Source organism: Microtus ochrogaster, unplaced genomic scaffold (assembly GCF_000317375.1).
Source record: "Microtus ochrogaster isolate Prairie Vole_2 unplaced genomic scaffold, MicOch1.0 UNK27, whole genome shotgun sequence".
NCBI lineage: Eukaryota > Metazoa > Chordata > Mammalia > Rodentia > Cricetidae > Microtus > Microtus ochrogaster.
Genome location: NW_004949125.1, coordinates 3,823,494 through 3,846,758, shown reverse-complemented (window position 1 = coordinate 3,846,758; position 23,265 = coordinate 3,823,494). Strand labels below are relative to the sequence as shown.

General features: G+C 43.0%; 1 protein-coding gene across 2 annotated transcripts in view; it reads right to left on the bottom strand.

Annotated features, from left to right (window-relative positions):
- Lmtk2 (lemur tyrosine kinase 2) overlaps positions 1–23,265 on the bottom strand; it is a 91,958-nt gene that overhangs the window by 48,810 nt on the left and 19,883 nt on the right. The window contains exons 2-4 of one of the 2 annotated variants that reach the window (XM_005368038.3): positions 15,589–15,713; positions 11,266–11,410; positions 1,246–1,319 (exon numbers count right to left, since the gene is read on the bottom strand). In XM_005368038.3, coding sequence (XP_005368095.1) covers positions 1,246–1,319; positions 11,266–11,410; positions 15,589–15,713 — 344 coding nt within the window. The remainder of the gene's footprint in view (positions 1–1,245; positions 1,320–11,265; positions 11,411–15,588; positions 15,714–23,265) is intronic. The other variant, XM_005368039.3, reaches the window with a different exon arrangement.

The window sequence follows — 23,265 nt, the reverse complement described above, 5'->3', positions numbered from 1 at the left end:
AAGAGAGACAGACAGACAGAAAGATCAGTTAGACATTTGTATAGGTAAATTAATTTTAATGTCAGAGATAAGAAAAAAGACCTCAACAAAATTAAGTAGCTTTACCAGGATTCTAAGGGCAGAACTTTGAAGAGAACAGTAAATTCTGAATATCAGCTAAATCACAGTCTTTGCTAATTAACCAGCCTGATATATACAATAAGCATCACTTCCACCAAGCGGAGGAACAATGGTGGGTATTACATCTGTCTGACTCATTTTGTTTCTCTCTGTCACTGTTGGCATTCAGTGTCTGCAAAGACCAGACAACCTCTCCATACCTTTAAAATTTATTTAATGTATGTGGGAGTGAGGAGTACAAGCACACTCACATACACACATACATAGGTATACATACCACAGCACTTGAGAGGTCGGAGAACAACCTGTAGTCAGCTTTCTCCTACCATGTAGGTTCCGGGAACTAAATACAGATCATGAGGTTCAGTGGCAAGCATTCTTGCCTGCTGAGCCAAAGCACTGGATTTCTTTTTTTAACTTGTATGTTTGTGAATGTACATGTGGAGTGTGCGGGTTGCATGTGCCTGTAGATGAGCAGAGGCCAGAGGAGGGTGTTCTCTATCCTCTCCACCTTACTTCTTCAAGGCAAGATCTACCCCTGAACCTAGAGCTAGCATTTTTTAGGTAGGATGGCAGCCAGAGAATCCTGGAGGTACAGGTGTGCACAGGACCATGTCTGGTATGTCGTGTGGGTGCTGGGATTTGAATTCAAGTCCTCATGCTTGTGCTTGGTAAGAGCAAGCACTCTTACCAGCTGAAGCACTCCTCCAACAGACCTTCCCATCCTCATCTTACTCGCAAACATGGTTCCTATACTCCAAGCCACTACTCCTACCGATCCAGACCTTGCTAGTAAATACCTTACATTCCAAACCCTAAATTTCGGCCTCCACTTCCCCACAAGTCTCTTTATCTCAAACTTATCTCAGCAATCTAACTCTACTGAGTGGAGCCAACTGCCCTGCAAATTCACTAGCCTCCCATCTCCCCCTTGTCCCTTTTTCCTCTCTAAAATACACCAACTTAGTCAGACTTCGATGCCTGCTAAGTTCAACTACTATAAAACATATCAAAAGGAGAGATGATGACTGCTGCCATTCTAAATGTTTAGGGTTTCTGAGCACCCTACCCCCTAAAATGTGAACTGTATAATCAAAGAGTTAAAGAAAATAAGGAGCACATTACCTTTCCAAACCAGCCACTTCCAATTTCTTGTATATAGTTTAGACTGTGTCGGGCAACTTGAGACTTGAAACCTTCTGGTGGAAAAAAAAATAAAAATATAAGCATCTAGGACGGTCAGGAAGAGTCATGGTGGTGCAGGTTTCTGACTCCAGACCTTGAGAAAACTGAGGCAGGAGGATCTTGAGTGTGAAAGCAGCCTGGGCTCCATGATGAAACCTTTTCTCAAAGCAACATAAATACATACATACATATAGACACACAGATACATGTACACAGAGACACACACAGACATACATACATGTATGTAACTAAAATAAAATAAGTAAGGGTTGGAGAAATGGCTCAGTGGTTAAGAGAGTTTACTGCTCTTTCTAAGGACCCAAGTTTGATTCCTAGCACTCACATCAAGTTGCTCCCAATCACCTGTAACTCCATCTCCACGGGATATGATGCTCTCATCTGGAACTGTGGCACTCCATACAGGACACACGCACAAAATAATGAAAATAAATCTTTACAATAAATGTCAAATACATAACCTATAAACTAAAAAATACTGGCATAAATTTAATATTTGTGCTAATAGTGTAAAAACAAATACATTAGCAACTTTTTCAAACAGAGTCTCAAATTTAATGTTGATAACTTATTTTTTATATCTTATTTTTTAGCACTATATTATACCGTTGGTTTGGTTTTGTTTTCTTTTTCTTAATATAGTAACTCTGTCATGGGGACACTATCAAGCAGACCAATATAGACATAAGGGGAATCCCAGAAGGAAAAAAAAAAAAGACAAAGGTAGAAAATGGCCTGCTACTGCTACAGGACATGTATCTCCATATCCAAAATGTTCAGCCAACTCCAGTAACACCAGCCTTAGAGACCATACCAAGACCCTAACAATCAAAGGGTAAAGAGCCAGAGAATCCTGGAGGGCAGAAATAACTCACTGTGTATACGGGATCCTAAATAAAACTAAGAGCCAATTAGTCATCAGAAATGGAGGACAGAAGGGAGTGGGCTCCCACAATAAAGCGCTGGGAGAAAAAGACTAAGAATGCCACCATATCTGGCAGAAACGAAGGCCTCTCAGAGAAGCAGTGCTAGTTTGCTACCAACACGAATGCCCTGCAATAAATAAATGCTAATGGAAGCCCCCCCGTGTGTGATGGAGCGATAATGAGCAGAAACTCAGAACTATGAAAGGTGGTGGCGCACGCCTTTAATCTCAGCACTTGGAAGGCAGAGGCAGGCAGATCTCTGAGTTAGAGGCCAGCATGGTCTACAGAGTGAGTTTCAGGACTGTTACACAAAAAACTCTGTCTCAGGAGAAAAAAAAGAAAGAAAAGAAACTTAGAACATTATGAAGAATATAGGTCCCCACAAGCACAAATGAAGAGTCAAGCACAAAATCAACACTGGAACACAGTTCCTCTTTATTTCTGTAGACCAGACTGGCCTCGTACTCAGATCCACTTGCTTCTGCCTCTTGAGTACTGGGATTAAAGGTGTATGCCACCACCACCTGGATTTAATTCTTATGACTTAAAACATGAATGCTTTAAAAAGTTATAAATGTATATTAACAGACATAAAATGTATAAGATGTAATGTGTGACAAATTTTACTTGTTTTAAAGACAGGGTCTCATGTACCTTAGGCTGGCCTTCAAGTCTGTAGCCAAGGATGGCCCTTGGATTCATTCTTCTACCTCTACCTCCTGAGCGCTGAGATTATAGGCATGCATGACTACCATCAGTTTTATAGTTTATGAGGTGATGGGGATTAAACCTAGGTCCTCACACATGCTAGGCAAGCACTCTATCAACTGAGCCACCTTCCCAGTCCGATTTGTGAAACTGCCATCAATTAAAGCTAAGTTTTTATAAATGTACAATGTTAATTGTAGTCTTCATTGCAATCATCAATATTAAAAAAATAAACACAAAAGCAAAGAGAGGATCTGAAGAGACGGCTCAGTGCTTAAAACTGGTTGCTGCTCTTCTGGATCTGGGTTCTACTCCACCCACATGATGGCTCCAGCTTTAAGGGATCAATTCTTCTGCCCTCCAATGGCATCTGCACTCACATGCACATGCCCATATGCAAACATGCACATAAACAAAATTAAAATCATAAAGAGAAATCTTTTTCTAAAAGAAAAAATATTAATGTTAAGATTTAAAAAGCAATCCAAACAAATGTGAAGTGATCTTCTTTAAAATAGGTGTCAAGGTTGACAAGATGGTTCACTAGGTAAAGGTACCTACTTGCCAAACCTAATGACCTAAATTTGATCCCTGGATCCCATAAGGTAGAAGCAATGAAAAAATTCCCATGAGCTGTCCTCAGACCTCCACATATGCACCATGCCATCCACGTACATACACTAAATAAATACATACATAAATGTAATGTTGGTGCCATGGCTGGGCTGGAGAGACAGCTCAATAGTTAAAAGCACTTGCTACTCTTCCAGAGGACTCAGATTTGGTTTATATTTATTTACTTATTATTTGTGTGTGTACACACCTGCTTGTTTGTATGTGTACCAGCAGATCTTCTGGAATTGGAGTTACAGGCAGTTGTGAGCTTTCCAACATGGGTACTGGGAGCCAGACCTGAGCGAGACAGCTCAGAGATTAAGAGCACCCACAGAAGACTCAGGTTTGGCTCCCAGCATGGTGGCTCACAACAGTTCTTAACTCCAGTTCCAGGGGAGCCAGCACCTTCTTCTGGATTCCATGGGCACTAGGTACCCATGTAGTGCACATATACACATATAGGCAAAACACCCATACACATAGTTAAAAATAACAAAAAAAAATCTTTTTTTAAAAAATTTTAAGGTGCCACTGCAATTCAATGGTGGAAAAGGGAGCAATTCAGACACTGTGGCTAGATAACCACGTGTTATTAATTAAACTCTAAAATCTTATCCTTAGGTTTGGGAACTAGATCAGTCAGCAGAGTTCTTGCTTAGTCTACTGAAAGCTGCGGGCTCCAACCGCATAAAATCAGGTATGGTGGGACACACCTGTAATCCTAGCTCTTGGGGAGCATTGTGTTCACTCTCATATATAGCAGGTGCAGGGGCTCACGCCTGTAATCCTAGCTCTTGGGGGGTGGGATGGGGACAGGATGACCAAGAGTTTAAGATCATCTTTGACTACAAGAGTTGTAGGGCTACAGGAGACCACAGATAGCTAAAAAAAAAAAATCAACAAACATAATAAAAAATGCCTTTCTCTATACTATATAAAAATTATATACAAATTACATAATTTAAAAATTAAATATAAATTATATATAAAAAATTAACTCAAAACTGATCAGAGGGGCCAGCATAATGACTCGTGGTGAAAGATGCCTGCTAACAAGACTAACTACCAGAGTTGAATGCCCAGAACCTGCATGAGTGAGAGAGCTAGCTCTAAATAAATAAATAAGGTGGAGAGCAATAGAGGAAGACACCCAACATCAACCTCTGGCCTCATTACCCACGAACTAGCGCTCTCTCTCTCTCTCTCTGTCTGTCTCTCTCTCTCTCTGTCTGTCTCTCTCTCTGTCTCTGTGTGTGTGTGTGTGTGTGTGTTTCTCTCTCAAAATAAAACCAAAAAACTTAAATGTAAAGTAGATAAAACCAGAAGCCATGTTCATCAGAGTCTTTTTCTTGTATTTGTCGGGATTTTTTAATGAAACACTTTGATATCCCTTACTGGAATTTATTTTAGTGGCTACCATGGAGATTATAGTTAGCATACTAAATTTATAACACTCTAATATAATAGGAATTCACACTACGTTAGCTTAACAATAACATAAAAATCCCCTCCTGACTACCAGGAATATACAACTCTTGAAGAAGAATAAGCTGGCAACATCCATCAAAGGTGTAAGCACAGATACTGACAATTCTAAGAAGGAATTCCACAAGTGAGGAATTGTTTTTTTTTTTTTAAGATTTATTATGTATACAACAGTCTGCCTCCCTGTATGCCAGAAGAGGGTGCCAGATCTCATTACAGATGGTTTTGAGCCACCATGTGGTTGCTGGGAATTGAACTCAGGACCTCTGGAAGAATAGTCAGTGCTCTTAACCGCTGAGTCATCTCTCCAGCCCAAGGAGGAATTGTTAAAACTTCATGTGTTTGCTTGTTCACTGTAGGGTGAGTGGTAGGTTTGTACAGACCACAGCAAGCACGCAGGGGTCAGAGGACAATGAGTATGAGTTGGTCCCAAGGGTTGAACTCATGTTGTTCATCAAGCTTTGCAGCAAGCACCTTTACACACTGAGCCATCTTGCCTACCCACCTACTTACTCTTTTTTTTTCTTTAAAATATTTATTTATTATGTATACAATATTCTTTCTGTGTGTATGTCTGTAGGCCAGAAGAGGGCACCAGACCTCATTACAGATGGTTGTGAGCCACCATATGGTTGCCAAGAACTGAACTCAGGACCTATGGAAGAGCAGGCAATGCTCTTAACCACTGAGCTATCTCTCCAGCTCCCCTACTTACTCTCTAGTTATGTGTCTATCGGGGTTGCCATCAGAATCCAGGGATATCAGATGTCCTGGATCCAAAATTACAGGCAGTTGTAAGTCACCCAACATAGGTGCGAGGAACCAAGTTCAGGTCCTCTGCAAGAATAGCAGGTGCTCTTAGCCACTGAGCTATCTCTTTGGCCACCCAAAAGATTTTTTTAATAGTTTGAGATTAAAAACGACAAAAATAACTACCAATCGGAGACTGGCTAGATAAACTATGCTAAGAGTATACAAAAATGCAAGTACTACAAACTATAAGCAAGAATAAACAAGATGTTTTTATTGATAAGGAAAGCTCTTCAGGGTATATTGGTGTGAGGGTTGATCTTCACTGTCAAACTGACCAGCTTTGGAATCACCTGGGAGACAAGTGCCTAGATATGTCTCTGACGCATTTCCAGAAAGGTTAAATTGAGGAGAGAAAACTCTTATTATGGGCTGGAGTCGCTGACTGAATCAAAAGGGAAAGGGAGCCGAACTCCAGCATTTATCACTGTTTCCTAATTTGGGACACAGTGTGAGCAGCTACCGCCTCACTCCTGCTGCTGGACCTTTCCCACCACAATGGGCTGAACCTTAAACTGAACTCAAATAAATCCTTCCTTCCTCACACTGCTTTTGTCAGACACTTTGTCATAGTAATGAGAAAAGCACTAACCCAACTGGCAAATCTGTAAAAAAGTACAATGTGAAGCTGGAAGTGACAGTTCAATGAGTAAGAACACTTGCTGCACAAGCTTCAAATCCCCAGCACCCACACAAAAGTCCAGGCATGACCCATGTGCCCAGTGCTATAAGAACAAAAACAGTAGGAGCAATGGGCTTGCTGGTTGTCAGCTTGGCTCCAGGTCTCAAGGGGAAGTCAGAGAGTGATACAGCGGGACACTTGACATTCTCCTCTGCCCTCTGTACATCATGGATTTGTGATTCTTCACACATAGGGGAGCATATACTACACACACAGAGACAGACAGACACTGCCAGACAGACAGACAAACACACAAACGTACACATAGCACAGCACAATACCAAACAGTACATTTATCATGGTAACTAACAAAGAGGGGGGTTATACAAGTGGGCAAGAAGAGCTATACCTCAATTTGCTATTATCCTAAAACTGCTCTATAAAAATAGTCTTCTACACTAGGAAGTGGTAGCACATGGAGGTAGCACATTAATACCAGCAGGAGGTAGAGGCAGGCAAATCTCTGAGTTCCAGGACAGCCTACAGAGTGAGCTAGATAGAAAAACCCTGTTTCAAAAAAGAAAAACAAAACAAAACAATAAACAAAACAATGAACAACAAACACACACACACACACCCAAAAAAAAAAAAGAAAGAAAAAAAAGCCTTCTAAAAAGGAAACAAAATACTTGCTTTGTAAGGTGGGATTAGAAAGTATACACATTAAAAAAATCCTAGAAGTCGGGCAGTGGTGGGGCATGCCTTTAATTCCAGCACTTAGGAAGCTAAAGCAGAAGAACAGCCTGGGTCACAAAGTGAAATCTTGTTGTCATTGTTCTCTCACTCCACTGCCCTCTCCCCCGAAAAACTTCTGGAAAGATACATAAGAAACAGAGAAGAACATTTCATTATAAATGCTTTTCTATGCCTTGATTTCAGGACCAAGAGAATATACTTTGGGTTTACATGGCCAGGTGTGGTGGTGCACACCTTTATTTAATTCCAGCATTCAGAAGACAGGTGCACGCTGATATCTTCAAGATGGAGGCCAGCCTTGCCTACACAGTGACTTCCAGACCACAGCTAAATCATTAAATCCCCATTCCCACACTACAGAGGAAAAAATAGGTAATGCTTCTAAACTTGCTTGTGAACAGGTGCACACCTTTCACATTTCACAAGTTATCTCTCACAACCACAGTTCACCTATAAAATAGACACCAGACCACTGCCAGTATTTCCAGTAACTTAGCGAACTACTAACCGATACTTCCATCTGCACTGCCCAACAGCAATGCACCTTGCCCATCTTGCACTGAACACTTACCCAGTTGTTCTTAAAGATAAGCACTAGAGGTGGACCTGCTGGGTGAAGATAAAGGACGTCCACACTCAGATGCACTATCAGGAAGTTCCCCTTTCTGTCTGCACTGACAGTGAGGAGCTGGGACAGCCCAGGTCCTTTCCCTTACTCGCCAAAATACCTGGGACACCCTCTTCCTCCTCCTGGTTACCATCTTTCCAAAAGTCGATATTCCATCATTAATGATGTTCTCCCTGTGTGCACAAACGCATACTTCAATTTTATTCCACCACCATCTCCTTCACATCCTAGCTTACTTGTTCTAGTGGCACAGCACTATTTTATGGTTAGTTTGTATGCATGTCTGGGTGAGCACATAGGTGTGAAAGTGGAAGCCAAAGAACAACTTCTGGTATCGTTCTCTAGGTATCTTGTAGTTTGAGTCTCACTAACCTAAAGCTTGTCAAGTAGACCAGGCTGACTGGCCAGTGAGCCCCAGGGCTCTGTCTGTTTGAGCCTCCCCAGTGCTGGGATTACAAGTCTGCACCACATTGCCCAGTTTTTTACTTGAGTTCTAAGGTTCAAATTCAAGTCCTAAACAATTTACCAACTGAACCATCTCCCTGACCTGTTACTTTTAATTTCTCTCTCTTGTTTTTTTTTTTTTTTTTTTTTGCTTGTTTGTTTCCTTTAAGGCAGGAAACCCTGTGTAGCCTTAGCTATCCTAGAACCCACTCTGCAGACCAGGTTGTTCTCAAACTCAGATATCTGCCTACCTCTGCCTTCTGAGTGCTGGGATTAAAGGTGTGTGCCATTACCACCAGGCTCTTTAATTTTTTATTTATTTATTTTTCAAGACAGGGTTTCTCTGTAGCTTTTGGTTCCTGTCCTGGAACTAGCTATTGTAGACCAGGCTGGCCTCGAACTCACAGAGATCCGCCTGCCTCTGCCTCCCAAGTGCTGGGATTAAAGGTGTGCGCCACCACTGCCCGGCTCTTTAATTTCTTAAAACACTTGTGTGAACTCTCTCTCTCTTTTTTTTTTGCTACCATCTCAAACTGACTAAATATTTTATTTTATGAACCAGACTTGGCAATGTTTTCATTCGTGGCATCTAGACTTAGTGCAGAGCATAGCAAGTCCTTTTATACCTCAAGTGATAAAAAATATACTTGTGAGTATCCTAAATAAACATAAAATAATTTCTTGCTATTTGAATTTTATTTACTGATATATCTGAGGGGAGCTGTCTGTAGTGCACACTGTATTTGTGTTTGCATGCACGTCCATGTGCATGTGCTGTGTGTAGATAAAAGGCCAATGTCACGTGTTTTCCTCTGTTGTTCTCCACCACAGTTTTTGAAACAATCTCTCAGTGACCCTAGGGCTAACAGGACTGTCCCTGTCTTTTACATCCCACCCTGTCTTTTACATGGGAGTGGGAGACCCACTCTCAGGCCCATACTTGTACAGCAGTGAGCCATTTCCCTACTGGGCCATCTCCACAGCTCCAAGAAGGACTTCAAGGAGGCTTCAAGAAAGAAAAGTGAACAATGACATAAACAAGCTGAAGTATTTCTATTTAAGCTTAAGCTATCCAAAGAGTCCCTGGAGTCCTTTCCAACACCATTTTGATTGATGCCTACCGTTAAGTATTACTATTTAGAGAACTTAAAGTTAAATATACTACATGCCATTTAAAAGTTGTTTTGAATTATTTATTTTATGTATCTGAGTGTTTTGCCTGCATGTATGTATATGCACCACAAAGATGCCTGGTGCCTCTGGATATCCAAAGAGGCCATTGGGTCTTCTGCAACTCTCCACTTTGATTTTCTGAAACAGGCTCTCTCACTGAACCTGAAGATCACTGACTTGGCTAGACTGGAGAGCCAGCAAACTCCAAACCCCATGCCTGGCTTTTATGTGGTGCTGGAGAATCTGCTCTTAAGTCTTTATTTTTCACAGTAAGCACTTTGCTCACTGAGCCATCTCCCCTGAGTGCCGTGTTTTAGCTTACTTTCTTTATTCCTCCCTTCCTTTCTTTTGATGTCCTGGGACCAGACCATGACCACACTGGTCTTGAACTCAGAGATTCCCTTGCCTCTGCCTCCAGAGGGCTGGTATTAAGGGTGTGTGTCACCAGCTCTACTTAGCTTACTTTTTCTTTAAGTCACCACATGCTGTGGTGATCTGAACGAGAATGTCCCCCCACCCCCACTCCATAGGCTCCTATGTTTGAATGGCTGAGCCCCAGTTGGTGGGACTGTTTTGGAAAAAATAGCAGGTGTGGCCTTGCTGAAGGAGGTTTGACATTGGAGGTGGGCTCTGAGGTTTCAAAAGCCCATGTGAGACCCAGTCTCTCTCCTCTCTTTGCCTCCAACTTTCTTTTAGATCAGGATATAACTTCATAATTACTGTTCCTGTCTATTGCCATGCTCCCATGATGATCATGGACTCACCCTCTGAAATTGCAGGCAAGCCCCAAATTAAACATTTTCTTCTATAATTGATTTGGTCATGGTGTCTCTTCAAGGCAATAGAATAGTAACTAAGACAAATGCCTGCAGGAGGATAAATGGGTTTATACTGCCCTAAACATATCCCACAGAGAATTGGGTACCACAAAAGGCAGGGTTAGTAGCTGCACAGTCTTAAACAATCTTCCTTTTACAGTCTTGGAAAACCCTACTTCTTGACCCATAGTTACATTATAACAGGAAATAAAATTTCATCAAATCATTCTATCTAAAGAACTATGAAAAAAAAGCCAGTCCAATTAGTACATCTCAAGATGGCCCTCCTAAATCGGCAGCACCCTTACCTCGTCAAGATTAAGTAGTGTTTTTCCGTTTTATATATTTTTGTTTTGTTTCTTCAAGACAAGGTTTCTCTGTATAAGTCTTGGCTATTCTGAAACTCTCTTTGTAGACCAGACTGGCCTTGAACTCACTGAGATCCACCTGTCTCTGCCTCCCAAGTACTGGGATTGATGGTGCATACCACCACTGCCCGGTGCTTTTTACATTTTTTTAAAGAAAGGGTTCTTGTGTAGCCTATGATGACTCCTGATCTTCCGGCCTCCACCTCCCAAATGCCAGGATCATAGGCACTTGCTATGCCTACCTTGTTATACAGTGCTGGAGACAGAACCCAGGGTTTTGTGTATGCTATGCAAGCACTCTAACAATTGAGCTGCACCCCCAGCCACCATTTCAATATTTCAGGGAGAACTCAGAAAGCAACAGACAGCTTTTGCAGGATGAGTCTGACTATGACGATGCAGTGTCACCAGGAGAATAAAAACAGACAAGCAGAAGAAGAGATGGGCAGCATATATACACACAAACACACAAATGTACGTATGGATGTAGATATGTATGTATGTATATATGTATTAGATATGCACACACACACGCACGCGCAGCGTCTAGACAGCTCTCTTTGGCCTTTTGGGCGAGGACAGGTCTTACCCACAGAGGACTGGAACTGGGATGGAGCTGGAAGTGAAATATTTGGCACTGAGAGTGTGAAGACCTCTGCTGGGGACTGGACAGAGGGGGTGTCTTCTGCTGGTGGTGTGAAATCTATCTCATCATCAAAATTATCTTCAAATTCCTGCAATCAAAAAAAAAGCGCATATAAAAGCAGGCTGTGAAAGCTGAAACATTTACTGAAACATTTAGCGCGCACACACAGAGTTAAAAATAAAAGTACCCTGATTAAAAATAAAAATTGACTCCAGAAGCCGGGTGACGGTGGCGCACGCCTTTAATCCCAGCACTCGGGAGGCAGAGGCAGGCGGATCTCTGTGAGTTCGAGACCAGTCTGGTCTACAGAGCTAGTTACAGGACAGGCTCCAAAGCCACAGAGAAACCCTGCCTCGAAAAACCAAAAAAAAAAAAAAAATGACTCCGGGGGGTAGGTGTGGTAGAACATGCCTTGTGATCCCAGTTACTCAGGAAACCTAGGCAGAATCTGAAAGTTCAAGGCCAGTCTCCACTACGGAGTAAATTCAAGGCCAGCCTTGAATATTTATTAATGAGAATAAGTCTCAAAATAAATAAGTACCATACAGTAAAAAAAAGGGGGGGGGGGCTTTGAGTCCATGGTACTGCACTACCCTAGCATGTGTCAGAGCTTGGGTTTCATCCCAGCACCACAAAATAAAACCAGCTGAGACTGCACCTACCAAGCTTCAGGAACCTTCAGTGAATTGGATGGGCTATCGTGACCCTTCCTATTTTCATCCCTATGAGCTGGGTGCCCTGTGGCGGCCCAGATGAATTTAACAAGCCAATACTTGCTTCAGATAATTATCAAGCGTCGTCCCTTGAAGCACCAGAATAGAAACAGAACAGACCCGTGAACAAAAAACTCTTCCATTTTTCTGCTCTCATCCTTCTCACTTTCCTTTTCTGTCACATGCCCTTAGCGACCCACCCACCACAAGAAAAACTACAAATAGTAAAGGGAGACTTCTGACGTGAGCAGACACTCTCAGGCACTGGACGTCACTGCTGCCTGCACGGAGGAAAATGAAGCTCTGAACATTCAATATGTGAGAGTCAGTGCCGGGTGTGGCGTTGCAGTGTTGGTTGAGCCAGCATCTTAGTCAAGGCCAGCCTCAGGTGCAGGCTGAGACAGGGAAAGGGCTCAAAAGGGAAAGGAAGCTGGGCGTGATGACTTAAGCACTTGGGAAGTGGGAGGAGGGGCAGGAGCTCAAGACCACTAAGGGTTATATGAGATTTCATTCAAGAAAAAAAGAAAGAAAGAAAGAAAGGAAGGAAGGAAGGAAGGAAGGAAGGAAGGAAGGAAGGAAGGAAGGAAGGAAGGAAGGAAGGAAGGAAGAAAGAAAGGTAAATAAAGGAAAAGAGGGAGAAAAAACTGTCCCATTTATGTCTGTGGCAGGTGGGTCAGGACACGCTTGGGTCCTTTGCCTTCTACTGTTGAGACAGGGTCTCTGCTGTCCTCTACTGCATATGCCAGGCTAGCTGGTCCTCTATCTCCCCATAGGGGCACGGGGATCACAGACACATGTGTTACTGTATTTGGCTTTACACAAGTTCTGAGGATTTGAACTTAGGTCCTCATACTTACACTGCAACTGCTTTACCCACCAAACCATCTTCCCAGTTCCCAGTTCATAAACCCTCTCTTATTAAAAGGCCTTCATCCATCATACTTTAAAAATGTCACTTAAAATTTGGTAGCAATTATGATATACCAATAGATATGCCAGTAGACTCTAAAGATTCAGAGAGATGATACTATGTATAATAATAATAAAAAAATATTGAGATAAAGCCAAATTGCTTCCTGATCTGTAAATGTCTTCCCCAGGGCTACTCAGCCCCTGCAACTGAGGGGCTCTAAGTCTAAAAGAAACCAACCAACATGCTATCAAAATCAAAAAATACTCATTCAGTCACAGACTCTGAAGCTGGAGAGCTCAACACACTGCAGCCTTGCATCAGTCATGGGGCAGCTGCAAAGTGATGTACATTCCCAGACTCTGAGCTGCATCACAATTGGCTCCCTTGTGAATACTCACATTCAAAAACCCTGATCAATCTAAGGCGAGGATGAGGTATCTGGAAACATAAGACACCAGACTTCAGTATCAGCAACCCCATCAGACTTTTATCTTTGTCCCCAAGTGGCCAGGTTTCTGTGCAAAGTCCGTTGGCAGGACTGATGGCCAGGGGATACAGATTCTCTATCTATTGCTGTGCTCTCAACAGGGAAGTCAGGAAGTTCCCACAAAAGTGTGTGCATCAATGTGAGCCTTGGGGGCAGGGTGTTGATGCAGAAAGCCCACAGGTGTCCAGAGGCCACCACTACCATAGACTGTGGTCTGGACTGAGGACAGGTCTCCCCTGCATTTAGTTTTCTGTGCAAGGCAAAGCATTGAGCCAGGAAAACAATTTACTTCCCTATCTCCTCAGAGGCACCATAGACTCCAAGTGAAGAGAGCACATGAGGGGGTCTGGAGAGAGAGCTCAGTCCATAAATTTAGTGCTGGCTGTGAAAGTGTTTTGAGACAGGCTGTCCTAGAACTAGCAATCCTCCACCTCAGCTTCCCATGTGCTGGGATTACATTTGTGCAACCATCACACCCAGCTTATATACTCTTTTAAACAAATGTTGTGAGGTCCTAATGTGTCAACACATGGGTAATAATTTCTAGAAAGAGTTCCCAGTTGATCTGCTGGTAGATCCCATCCATCTGTCACTACTATGCCAGATCCTCTGTTATACTGACTATAGATAGCAAGTATCCTAGTAGGAAGTGCTGTTCTCTTTAGGGAATCAAGGTTTAGAGACAAACCTGAGATTTCCAATACCCTTCCTCATATACAAAACACTGAGGAAACCCCTTTGCTTTGGTGAGCTAATGATCACAAATTTGCCAGATTATACAAAAGTCTGAAAGAAACCAAAACCTGCCTGATCTTCTGTGCAGACAGACTATAAATAAATGAATTCGAGCACCACACACTGTTCTTTAAGCAAAAACTCAAGACACGCCACCAATAAGTGTCAAAGAGGTTCCAAGAAGGCTGGGGAGATAGCTTGGTTGGTAAACTGCTTGCTTTGCAAAAGCATAAAGACCTGAGTTCAGTCCCCAGTGTTCATGTAAAAAGACAGACATAAACCTGGCAGTGGTGGTGCACACCTTTAATCCCAGCACTCAGGAGGCAGAAGGAGACAAATGTCTGAGTTCGAGGTCAGCCTGGTCTACATAGTGAGTTCCAGGAAAGTCAGGGCAACACAGAGAAATCTTGTCTTGAAAAACCAAAAACCAAAACAAAACAAAACCAAGACATGGTGGTGCATACTTATAATCCTACTGGTAAGGAAGTGAAGACAGGCAGAATCCTGGGAGTCACTGGCTAGTCACCCTAGCCTTATCCATGAGCTCCAGTTCCAATAAGAGACCTTGTCTCAAAAAAACAAAACAAAACAAAACAAAACAAACAACAACTTGGGATGGCTCCCAAAAAACAACCTATAAGGTTGACCTCTGGCCTCTATATATACATGCACACATAGGAAAGTGTACTTGCACGTTCATGTACACACATACACATACAAACACATACTGACTCCCTAAGGCAGGGCGGTAAACTATTTTCAGCTGATAGGCCAATTCCAAGCCAGCTACTTTTGTCAATCAAATTCTGTTGGCACAAAACCAGGTCCATTTGTTAACAAAGCATCTGTCATTAATACAGCACTACAATGGCAGAGTGGAGGATGAAAAGACTATAACAGAGAGATTGTGTGGCTCACAATGTTTTGTTATATACAGGACAGGAAAAGAAGAGTCCAGTGACCCTTGCTCCCAAGAGAATGTGATTCATAGCAATGTATCAGATGTTTTAGGGCTGGGGAAGTGACTCAGTCAGTAGATTGCTTGTCTTATACACATGAAGAGGACCTGAGTTCAATCTCCAAACATGTAAAAACACTGGATGTGGTTGCAAGATCCAGCACTAGGAAGGTAAAAGACAGAGTCCTGGGGTTTGATGGCCAGCCAGTCCAGGCTACTCAGCGAACTCTAGGCCAGTGAGAGACCCTGTCTCAAAAGGGTGTTAATGAGGTGGCACCTTTATTTGTAGTCTGGCTTCCAGGTATACTCACCTGCGCATGTGAACACATGCGTACATGCGTATATACACACACACCCAAGCACAAACACACACACACACACACACACACACACACACACACACACACATCATTTTAAAAATCGGCAAATGATTTTAAATGTTCATGCCATCTATGCTCACCTTAAAGTCTATTTCTGGGTCCTTACAGCAGGAAACACAGTTTGCAATTAACACTATCAGTATCATTAAACTGCACACCGACAGGATCACAAACAGGGAAGGAACTTCTGCAACAGGTGCTTCCCCTGAAAAGACAGAAATTACATTAAAATAGAATTCCTAAGTCAGCATTAATTGACTGAACCAACTCCTTTCTTCTAGATATAAATGAAACCAAGGGCTCACAAAAAATATTGCTTCACCACTCTAGGAGAAGCCAAGTACTGGCCAAGCCAACTTTGTATTTTAAAACAACAGTAGATTTGAAGAGGCACTGCAGAGAAAACAGTTCCAGCCCTTTGGCTGAGCTTCACTGATGCTCAGATCTTACATCTGCATGGCATTGTCCCAGTCAGAGGACAAGACTGGTAGATAGGATGAGTTGAGCTTCAGATTTTCCTTGAATTGAATTGTCTCCTAGTCTCTTCCAATTTCTGACAGTTTCTCAGTCTGACACTTTCGGAGAGTACTGATCAGTTATGTGTGGTATGTCTCTATCTGGGTGGCCTAATGTTCCCAAGACCATGGAATGATTACAGAGATTTGGGAAGAATCTAAAACAGCACAGAAGGGAATGCCTCGACTCCTGCACTTGCAGCACATCAGAAGCACAGGACTTGTTCCAGGTGGCATAAACTTTGGCCCTGTGATCTAGGGTGTCTTGTCACCATCAAGTCACCATGTGTCCCCTTCTAGACTCCATGCCTTCTGAGCAGATCCAAAGCCCAGTGCATATCCATTGATGAAAATCTGAGGTCTAAAATGAACTGTAAACAGGGACTAAGTTCATTTTCAGTAACCAAAGTCTATTTGTAAAAGCAATACTGATGCCTCCTTCCAGCCAGGATGTGCTTAGGAGCTAGCTGAAGACTTCCTGGAATTGGTGTATCATCCAAGGTTTGTCGAGAATCTACTATAAAGGCTGGAGGGAGGGCTCAGGGAATTAAGAACACTGACTACTGTTCCAGAAGTCCTGAGTTCAATTCCCAGCAACCACATGGTGGCTCACAAGCACCCGTAATAAGATGTGGTGCCCTGTTCTGGCCTACAAGACACATGCAGACAGAACACTGTATGATAGATAGATAGATAGATAGATAGATAGATAGATAGATAGATAGATAGATAGATAGATAGATAGATAGATAGATAGATAGATAGATCTTTTAAAAAGAAAACTGGCTTATTTTTTTGTGAAAGAACTGGGTTTGATTCCTAGGACCTAACGGAGGCTAACAACCATCTGTAACTCCAGTTCCAGGGGATCCTCTGAGGCACTGCATCCACATAGTCTACATATACACATTCCGGTAGAACACCCATACAAATAAAATAAAAATAAATCCCTTTTTTCCAAATAGGCATCAATTATGCCCTGGAACTCACTGAAAATAGATCAGACTGACTTCGAACTCACTTGCACTTGCCTCTGCCTGCTGAGTATTGAGACTAAAGGCATGTGCTATCAGGTTCAGCCTTTAACTATATATATTTTGACACAACATCTCTCTCTGAACCTGTATCCCACTGAGTTCTGGAATGGCTGGTCAGCAAGCCCCAGTGATGGCACTGTTCTGTGTGGCACAGCATCTAGCTTTGGTACATAGGTACTAGGGGTCAAATCCAGGTCCTTATGCTCACTCAGAAAGCATTTTACTAACTGAGCCATCTCCCCATGCGTGCCAGTGATTATTTATTCTTAATAACTCCATCTCATCCCCTGGATGCACATAACAAAAATCAAATATGACCCTAGAGAATTGTACAGCTGAGTGTTTTCCTTCCATTATGTCAGATTTTACTGATTTTAAAAACATAGTTTGTCAACTGCGGGTGGTGGCACCTTTAATCCCAGTACTTGGGAGGCAGAAGAGAGTCCAGTCTACAAAGCAAGCTCCAGGACAGCTAGTGCTGTTACACAGAGAAACTCTGTCAAAACACCCCCCCCCAAAAAACATGGTTTGTCCACCATTTGTTTGTTTTTCAAGCCAGGGTTTCTCTGTAGCTTCTGGGGCCTGTCCCAGAACTCCCTCTGTAGACCAGATTGGCCTCGAACTCAAAGAGATCCGCTTGTCTCTGACTCCCAAGTGCTGGGATTAAAGGTGTGCACCACCACTGCCCAATCCACATTTTTTTTATGCGTAAGTATGTGCAGGTTCTTGTACATGTACATGTGCTAGTGAAGGTCGGAGGCTGACATCAGCAATCTCCCTCCATCACTTTTTCATCTTATCCTTTCACAGAAGGATCTCTCAATCAAACCCAGAGCTCACTGACATGGCTAGTCACCCCAATCTACCTTGAGGTCTGCTTGATGAACACCTGGTGCTCACATGGATTCAGGAGATCCAAACTCCAGGACTCTTTCTTGAGTGCTTTAAACGCTACTGGACCATCTTCCCTGCCACCCTCCCCTTTTTGCCCAGATAGGTTCTTACAAAATAACCAAGGCTGACCTCAAGCTTTCAATCCTTCTTCCTCTGCATCCTGGGTGTCAGAATTACAGATTTGCACTATTATGTCCAGCTTGCCCACTACATTTGAACATCTCTGAATTTCGAGTACATTACACCTGAAACCAAGTTGGTTTAACTGGCAGCATTCTTTCTTTGTAATAGTACAAAAGGAAAGGTGTGGTTTGTAATTGACTGCATCTGAGATTTGATAAAACACAGCATTATTTCATCTGATTGGCACAACACCTGATGTAACTGAACCAGCTCCTCATCATAGATAAGGAAACTGATATGCCCAGAGCCTGTGGTGGGAAAGCAGCACTGGAGGCCAAGTGTTAGGAACATGTCCCCACCCTTCCTAGACACCACAGATCTAAAGCTTCCATGAGGTTAATTTCTTTGCGTTTTTATGCCAGTATATGGCTCTGGCTGGTCTAGAACTCACAAAGCTCTGCCTGCCTCTTTGTGGTACTAAGGTGTGTGCCGCCATGCCTGGCTCAGGGTTTACCATTTACACTTACAAAATCCTAGTGTACTTTTAACCTGAGCTCTCACCACCGCCTAAGGGTTTCTAAGCCCCTTCTCCAAACTCCACAAAGATGATATCATTATCTTCTCTTTTAATTTTCAAACCCAAACCTATTTCTTATAAAACTGGATCACAGGACTGCCTGAAGGCTGGCCCAAGGATCTGATTCACACACTGGTCTTCTGTGAGTCATTAAGCAGGCATGAAAAGACATATTCATGTTAACAAGTCCTGCCCTCCTCACCTACCTTCTTATGTACTTTGTTTTCCTTTCCTTTTTTGGTGTGTGTGTGTGTGTGTGTGCGTGTGTGTGTGCATGTCCATGGTCGGTGCACAAATGTATTCCAGTGTACATGTGCGTGTGTGTGTGCAGGTTATCTTGGTGATCCTCAGAGTCTCCCTTACCTAGAACTTCACCAAGTAAGACAGGCTAGCGGCCAGGGAGCTCCAGGAATAGAGTCTCCAGGTCCCAACTTGCATTGCTGGGATTACACTGGTTCAATGCTGTACTCCACTTTTATATAGATTCTGGGGATCAAGCTCAGGCCTTCCACTCTCATACTTGTGAAGGAAAAACTCCCATAAAATGAGGAAATGAAGCCTTAGACTAGAAGGTGAGCTGGGTTTGCTCAAACCACAGAGAGGAAGTAAATTCTAGAAGCAAGAACCACAACTGAAATCCCCAGGCACTAGTGGTTAAACCAGAAACCCAGCCTCAAAAAGGCTTCTGGCTGCAACTGTCAGGAAACTATTAAGCCAGTTTCTCTTTAACATGATCTGCCTACAGCATTCAGCAAGGCACAAGTCAAAGCAATCATCTGCTATTAAAAAACATCAATAGTGACAGGCATGTCACCATACCCTCAGACAGCTCCCTCGGCTCCACAGAGGAAGATAATGAGGGGCTTGGGCTCCTTAATGTACTTCCCCCAAGACACTATTTAAAAACACCTGGCATCTCGAAAGCACATTCCACTGCATTTGATTTCACAGTTTTCAAAGCACTCTAATAGCTATCTAGTACTTGACTTACTAAGCAGAAAACCTGAGGAACTCTATGAGGTAGATGGGTACCTACTATTTGCTTTAGAGACAGGTAATTTGAGAAGGGCGGTAATTTCCCAGTAATGACTTATGGTAGGTCAGGAGCTGCTACCTGCCTATTAATTTAGCCATTATAAATCCAGCCAATTATCCGATCATGGTGTCCAGAACCTCCAATGAAACCTGTGCGCTTGTGTAATTAACTAGAACTGCCTGGGAGTCAGTTTTAAAGGGTCACAGGTAAAAAGAAATTGATGACCAATGTCCAAATCCCTGGGGCTCATACAGATTCTCTGTCACTCCTCCTTTGGTTCCCAGCTGATACAATTTTATAAGGAGAATTTCCTCATATTTGCCAGGTGGTTAACAGGCTAGATGCTGTTTACAACCCAGGAAGGGCATCAACAATCAAAGAAATTCCTCACTCAAGTCGAGCTTGAGGAAACCAATGAATTTCTTTAAAAAAAAAGTGTGTACACAAATGATGTATGTGTGTGGGTGCACCTATGGAGGTTATAGCGTGACTTGACGGAGTCAGTTCTCTCCACCTTTACATGTTCCTGGGAAAATTCAGGTCACCAGGCTTGTGCGGCAAGCAATTTACCTGCTGAGCCAGTAAAAAAAGGCTCCCATTGAGTTCCTTGGGGATTATTTTCACAAGTACGGGTGACTCAGCTGCTTTATCAAAAGCCCACCCTGCCATGGGTGACTACTCGAGAGAAACTGCTTCACCACCCCCTAAACTCTGACATATCCCAAACCCAAAATCTGTGGGCCACATGCATTCCAATATAGCTACCAACATAGCCCAACACAAAATCAAACTTAATTAAAATATTGAGACCGAATTTTTAAAATTTATTATTATGTGTATCTCTCTGTGTGTGGAGGCCTTTTGGGAGTTGGTTCTCTTCTTCCACTGTGAGTTCTAGGGATCAAGCTCAGATTGTTAGAGTTGTATGGAGAATGCCCTTACTCAATGCATCATCACCAGCCTATATTTAAAAAAAAATTTGAAAAGCCGGCAGTGATGGTGCACGTCTTTAATTCCTGCACTGGGAAGGCAGAGGCAGGCGGATCTCTGTGAGCTGGAGGCCAGCTTGGTCTACAGAGTGAGTTCCAGGATAGTTAGGGCTGTTACACAGAGAAATCCTGTCTTGAAAAACCGAAAAGGAAAAAAAAGAAAAGAAAAAGATTTGATAAGTTTCTTGCTTTGTTTCTTGGTAACTCAACTGTAGAGTTGTCAAATGTGAACTGTGTAGATGACAATGTCATGTGGCACTGTCAAAGGATTGGGTACATCTGTGAGCTAATGCCTCCTAAGAGAAACCACGTGCAGCTAGGGCAAGAGTGAGGACCTAAAGACCTACCTTCTTCCTCCAAGTCCTCCAACAGAACACTATTAGTGAGGGTTTCCTGTGGCTCATCACAGAGGCTCTGATTTAAGACAGCAATGGCAATGTCATGCCACGGACACCCCAGTCTTCCTTTTCCAGTTTGTATTTTAAAATGAGTTGGTTAGATAGCATTCTCTAGTGGTTACTAGGTTAGGAGGACTACTGTTGTTCTTTGGGGAGACTTGTGAACTAGTGGGCTTAAAATGCCTGGCATGCCCAATCGACTGTAGTTTTCTTTTCTTTCCTCTTCTCTCCTCCCTTCCTTTCTTTTGTGAGACAGGGTCTCTCTGTATAGCCCTGGCTGTCCTGGAACTCTGGACATAGATATATAGACCAGGCTGACTTGGAACGCTCAGAGATTTACATGTGTCTGCCTATCAAGTGCTGGGCTTAAAGAAGTGAACCACCATGCCCTACTTATAGTAATTCTTAAAGATGCTACACCTGTCCCACAGGCCAGCAGGCACTCTGAAGAAGTCCGCTCCTCAGCCCTCTGCCAAGATCTCAGCAGCCTTGCGTTGTTGTTTTCTGCTATGTTCCAGGCTTACCTTTTAGACATATGCTGCTTCAGACCTCTGGCCAATCAGTCCTCCAAGAGTCAACGGCTTATTTATTTAAACCACAGCCTAAGGCTGGGTATGTAACTCAATGGTGATGTGCTGGCCTGTGCTGGCCTGTGTTGGCCCAGCATGTGGGAGTTCCTGGATTCAATCCACAGTGGTGGCGGTGGCTGTAGCACAAGTAATAATAAAGACAGCCTCCCCTTTCCCCCCACAGTCTTAGGCAACTGAACTGTTTGTTCACTTATTCACTACTGACATTACAACTACTTGAGAAAACAAATTGCCACTGTTTTATACTGTTGTTGGTTTCTGCCACATGGGTCCTGGGAGCTGAGCTGTCAGGCATGCCAACATCATCCCTTTTCTACTCTTGAACTAGTGTTTTGTATGACAGGACTACAGCAACAAAGAATCACAAGCTGGGTGACCAAACAACCAGAAAGCATTACTTTCCAAGTTCCAAGCTCAAAATCCAGGTGTTGGCAGGACAGTCCAAAAGGCTTTTCCAGCATCCTCTAACTCCCATCACCTTCGCAGTTTAGGCTCTGGCTGAGCTGCCCCTGCTCTCCACTTGAGAGCCATGGGGCCCTTTCTCTGATCAGATCAATCTTCTTTTACTGCCTTATACTCCACCACCAGGAAACTCTACCTTGCCCATCAGTGGGAATCATCTCTAAGGTCCCAAGGATCTGACTTTGGACACCCAATTCCCTGCATTTCCCCATTACAGAATAGATCACTCAATCTTAAAGGCTCCCTAGAGAGATGGGGTCAGGGACAAGGTTTATATATAATCTACTATTGACTCCCCTGGTCCTAGTAAAAAGACTGTCTCAAAAAATAAGGTGCATGGCTCTTAAGGAACAAGACTGACCTCTGGTCTCAACACACAAACATACATGTGCACCTGCAAAGACATGCATGGGACATGCACGCACACAGGGGAGGGGCTCAGCTATGCTTCTACAAAGTGATCATTACTTTTCTCTGAGATCTGTCTAAGTTGACTGAGGGACTTCAATACCAGATAATGATCACCTTATAGTTCTACAGGCTGAAGCTCAAGGTGGCAGCAGGTTGGCTTCTCCTGCAGCCTCTTGCTTTTGTCTTGGAGATGCTACATTCTCATCACACCCTCCATGGGCTTCTGTGTGCATATATATCCTTGCTGTCTCCTTGACCTAACTTCCTCTTCCTGAGGACATTAGTCAGGCTGCCTTAAGAGTCTGCCATGATGACCTCATTTGAACTTAGTCACCTCTTCAAAGGCCCTAGGTCCAAATACAATCAGTTTTAGGTGCTGATGAGGTGTGCACAATTCAAACCCATAATACTGCAATTGTGAGTATGTGCATATACGTGCATGTTCATGTATACAGGCACATTTGTGTATGCAACTGCATGTGCATATGTACAGAGGCCAGAGGCCAACCTCTGCTGTCACTCCTCAGGTCTTCATTGGCCAAATAGACTGGGCTGGCTGACCAAGGAGTTCAGAGATCTATGTGTTTCTGCCTCTCTAGTGCTGGAATTATAAGCATGTCTTATCATGCCCAACTTCTTTTACATAGGTTGTGGGGACTGAACTCAGATCCTCACTTACAGGGCAATCAGCTTGCTGCGTTATCACTCCAGACCCAATTGCTGTT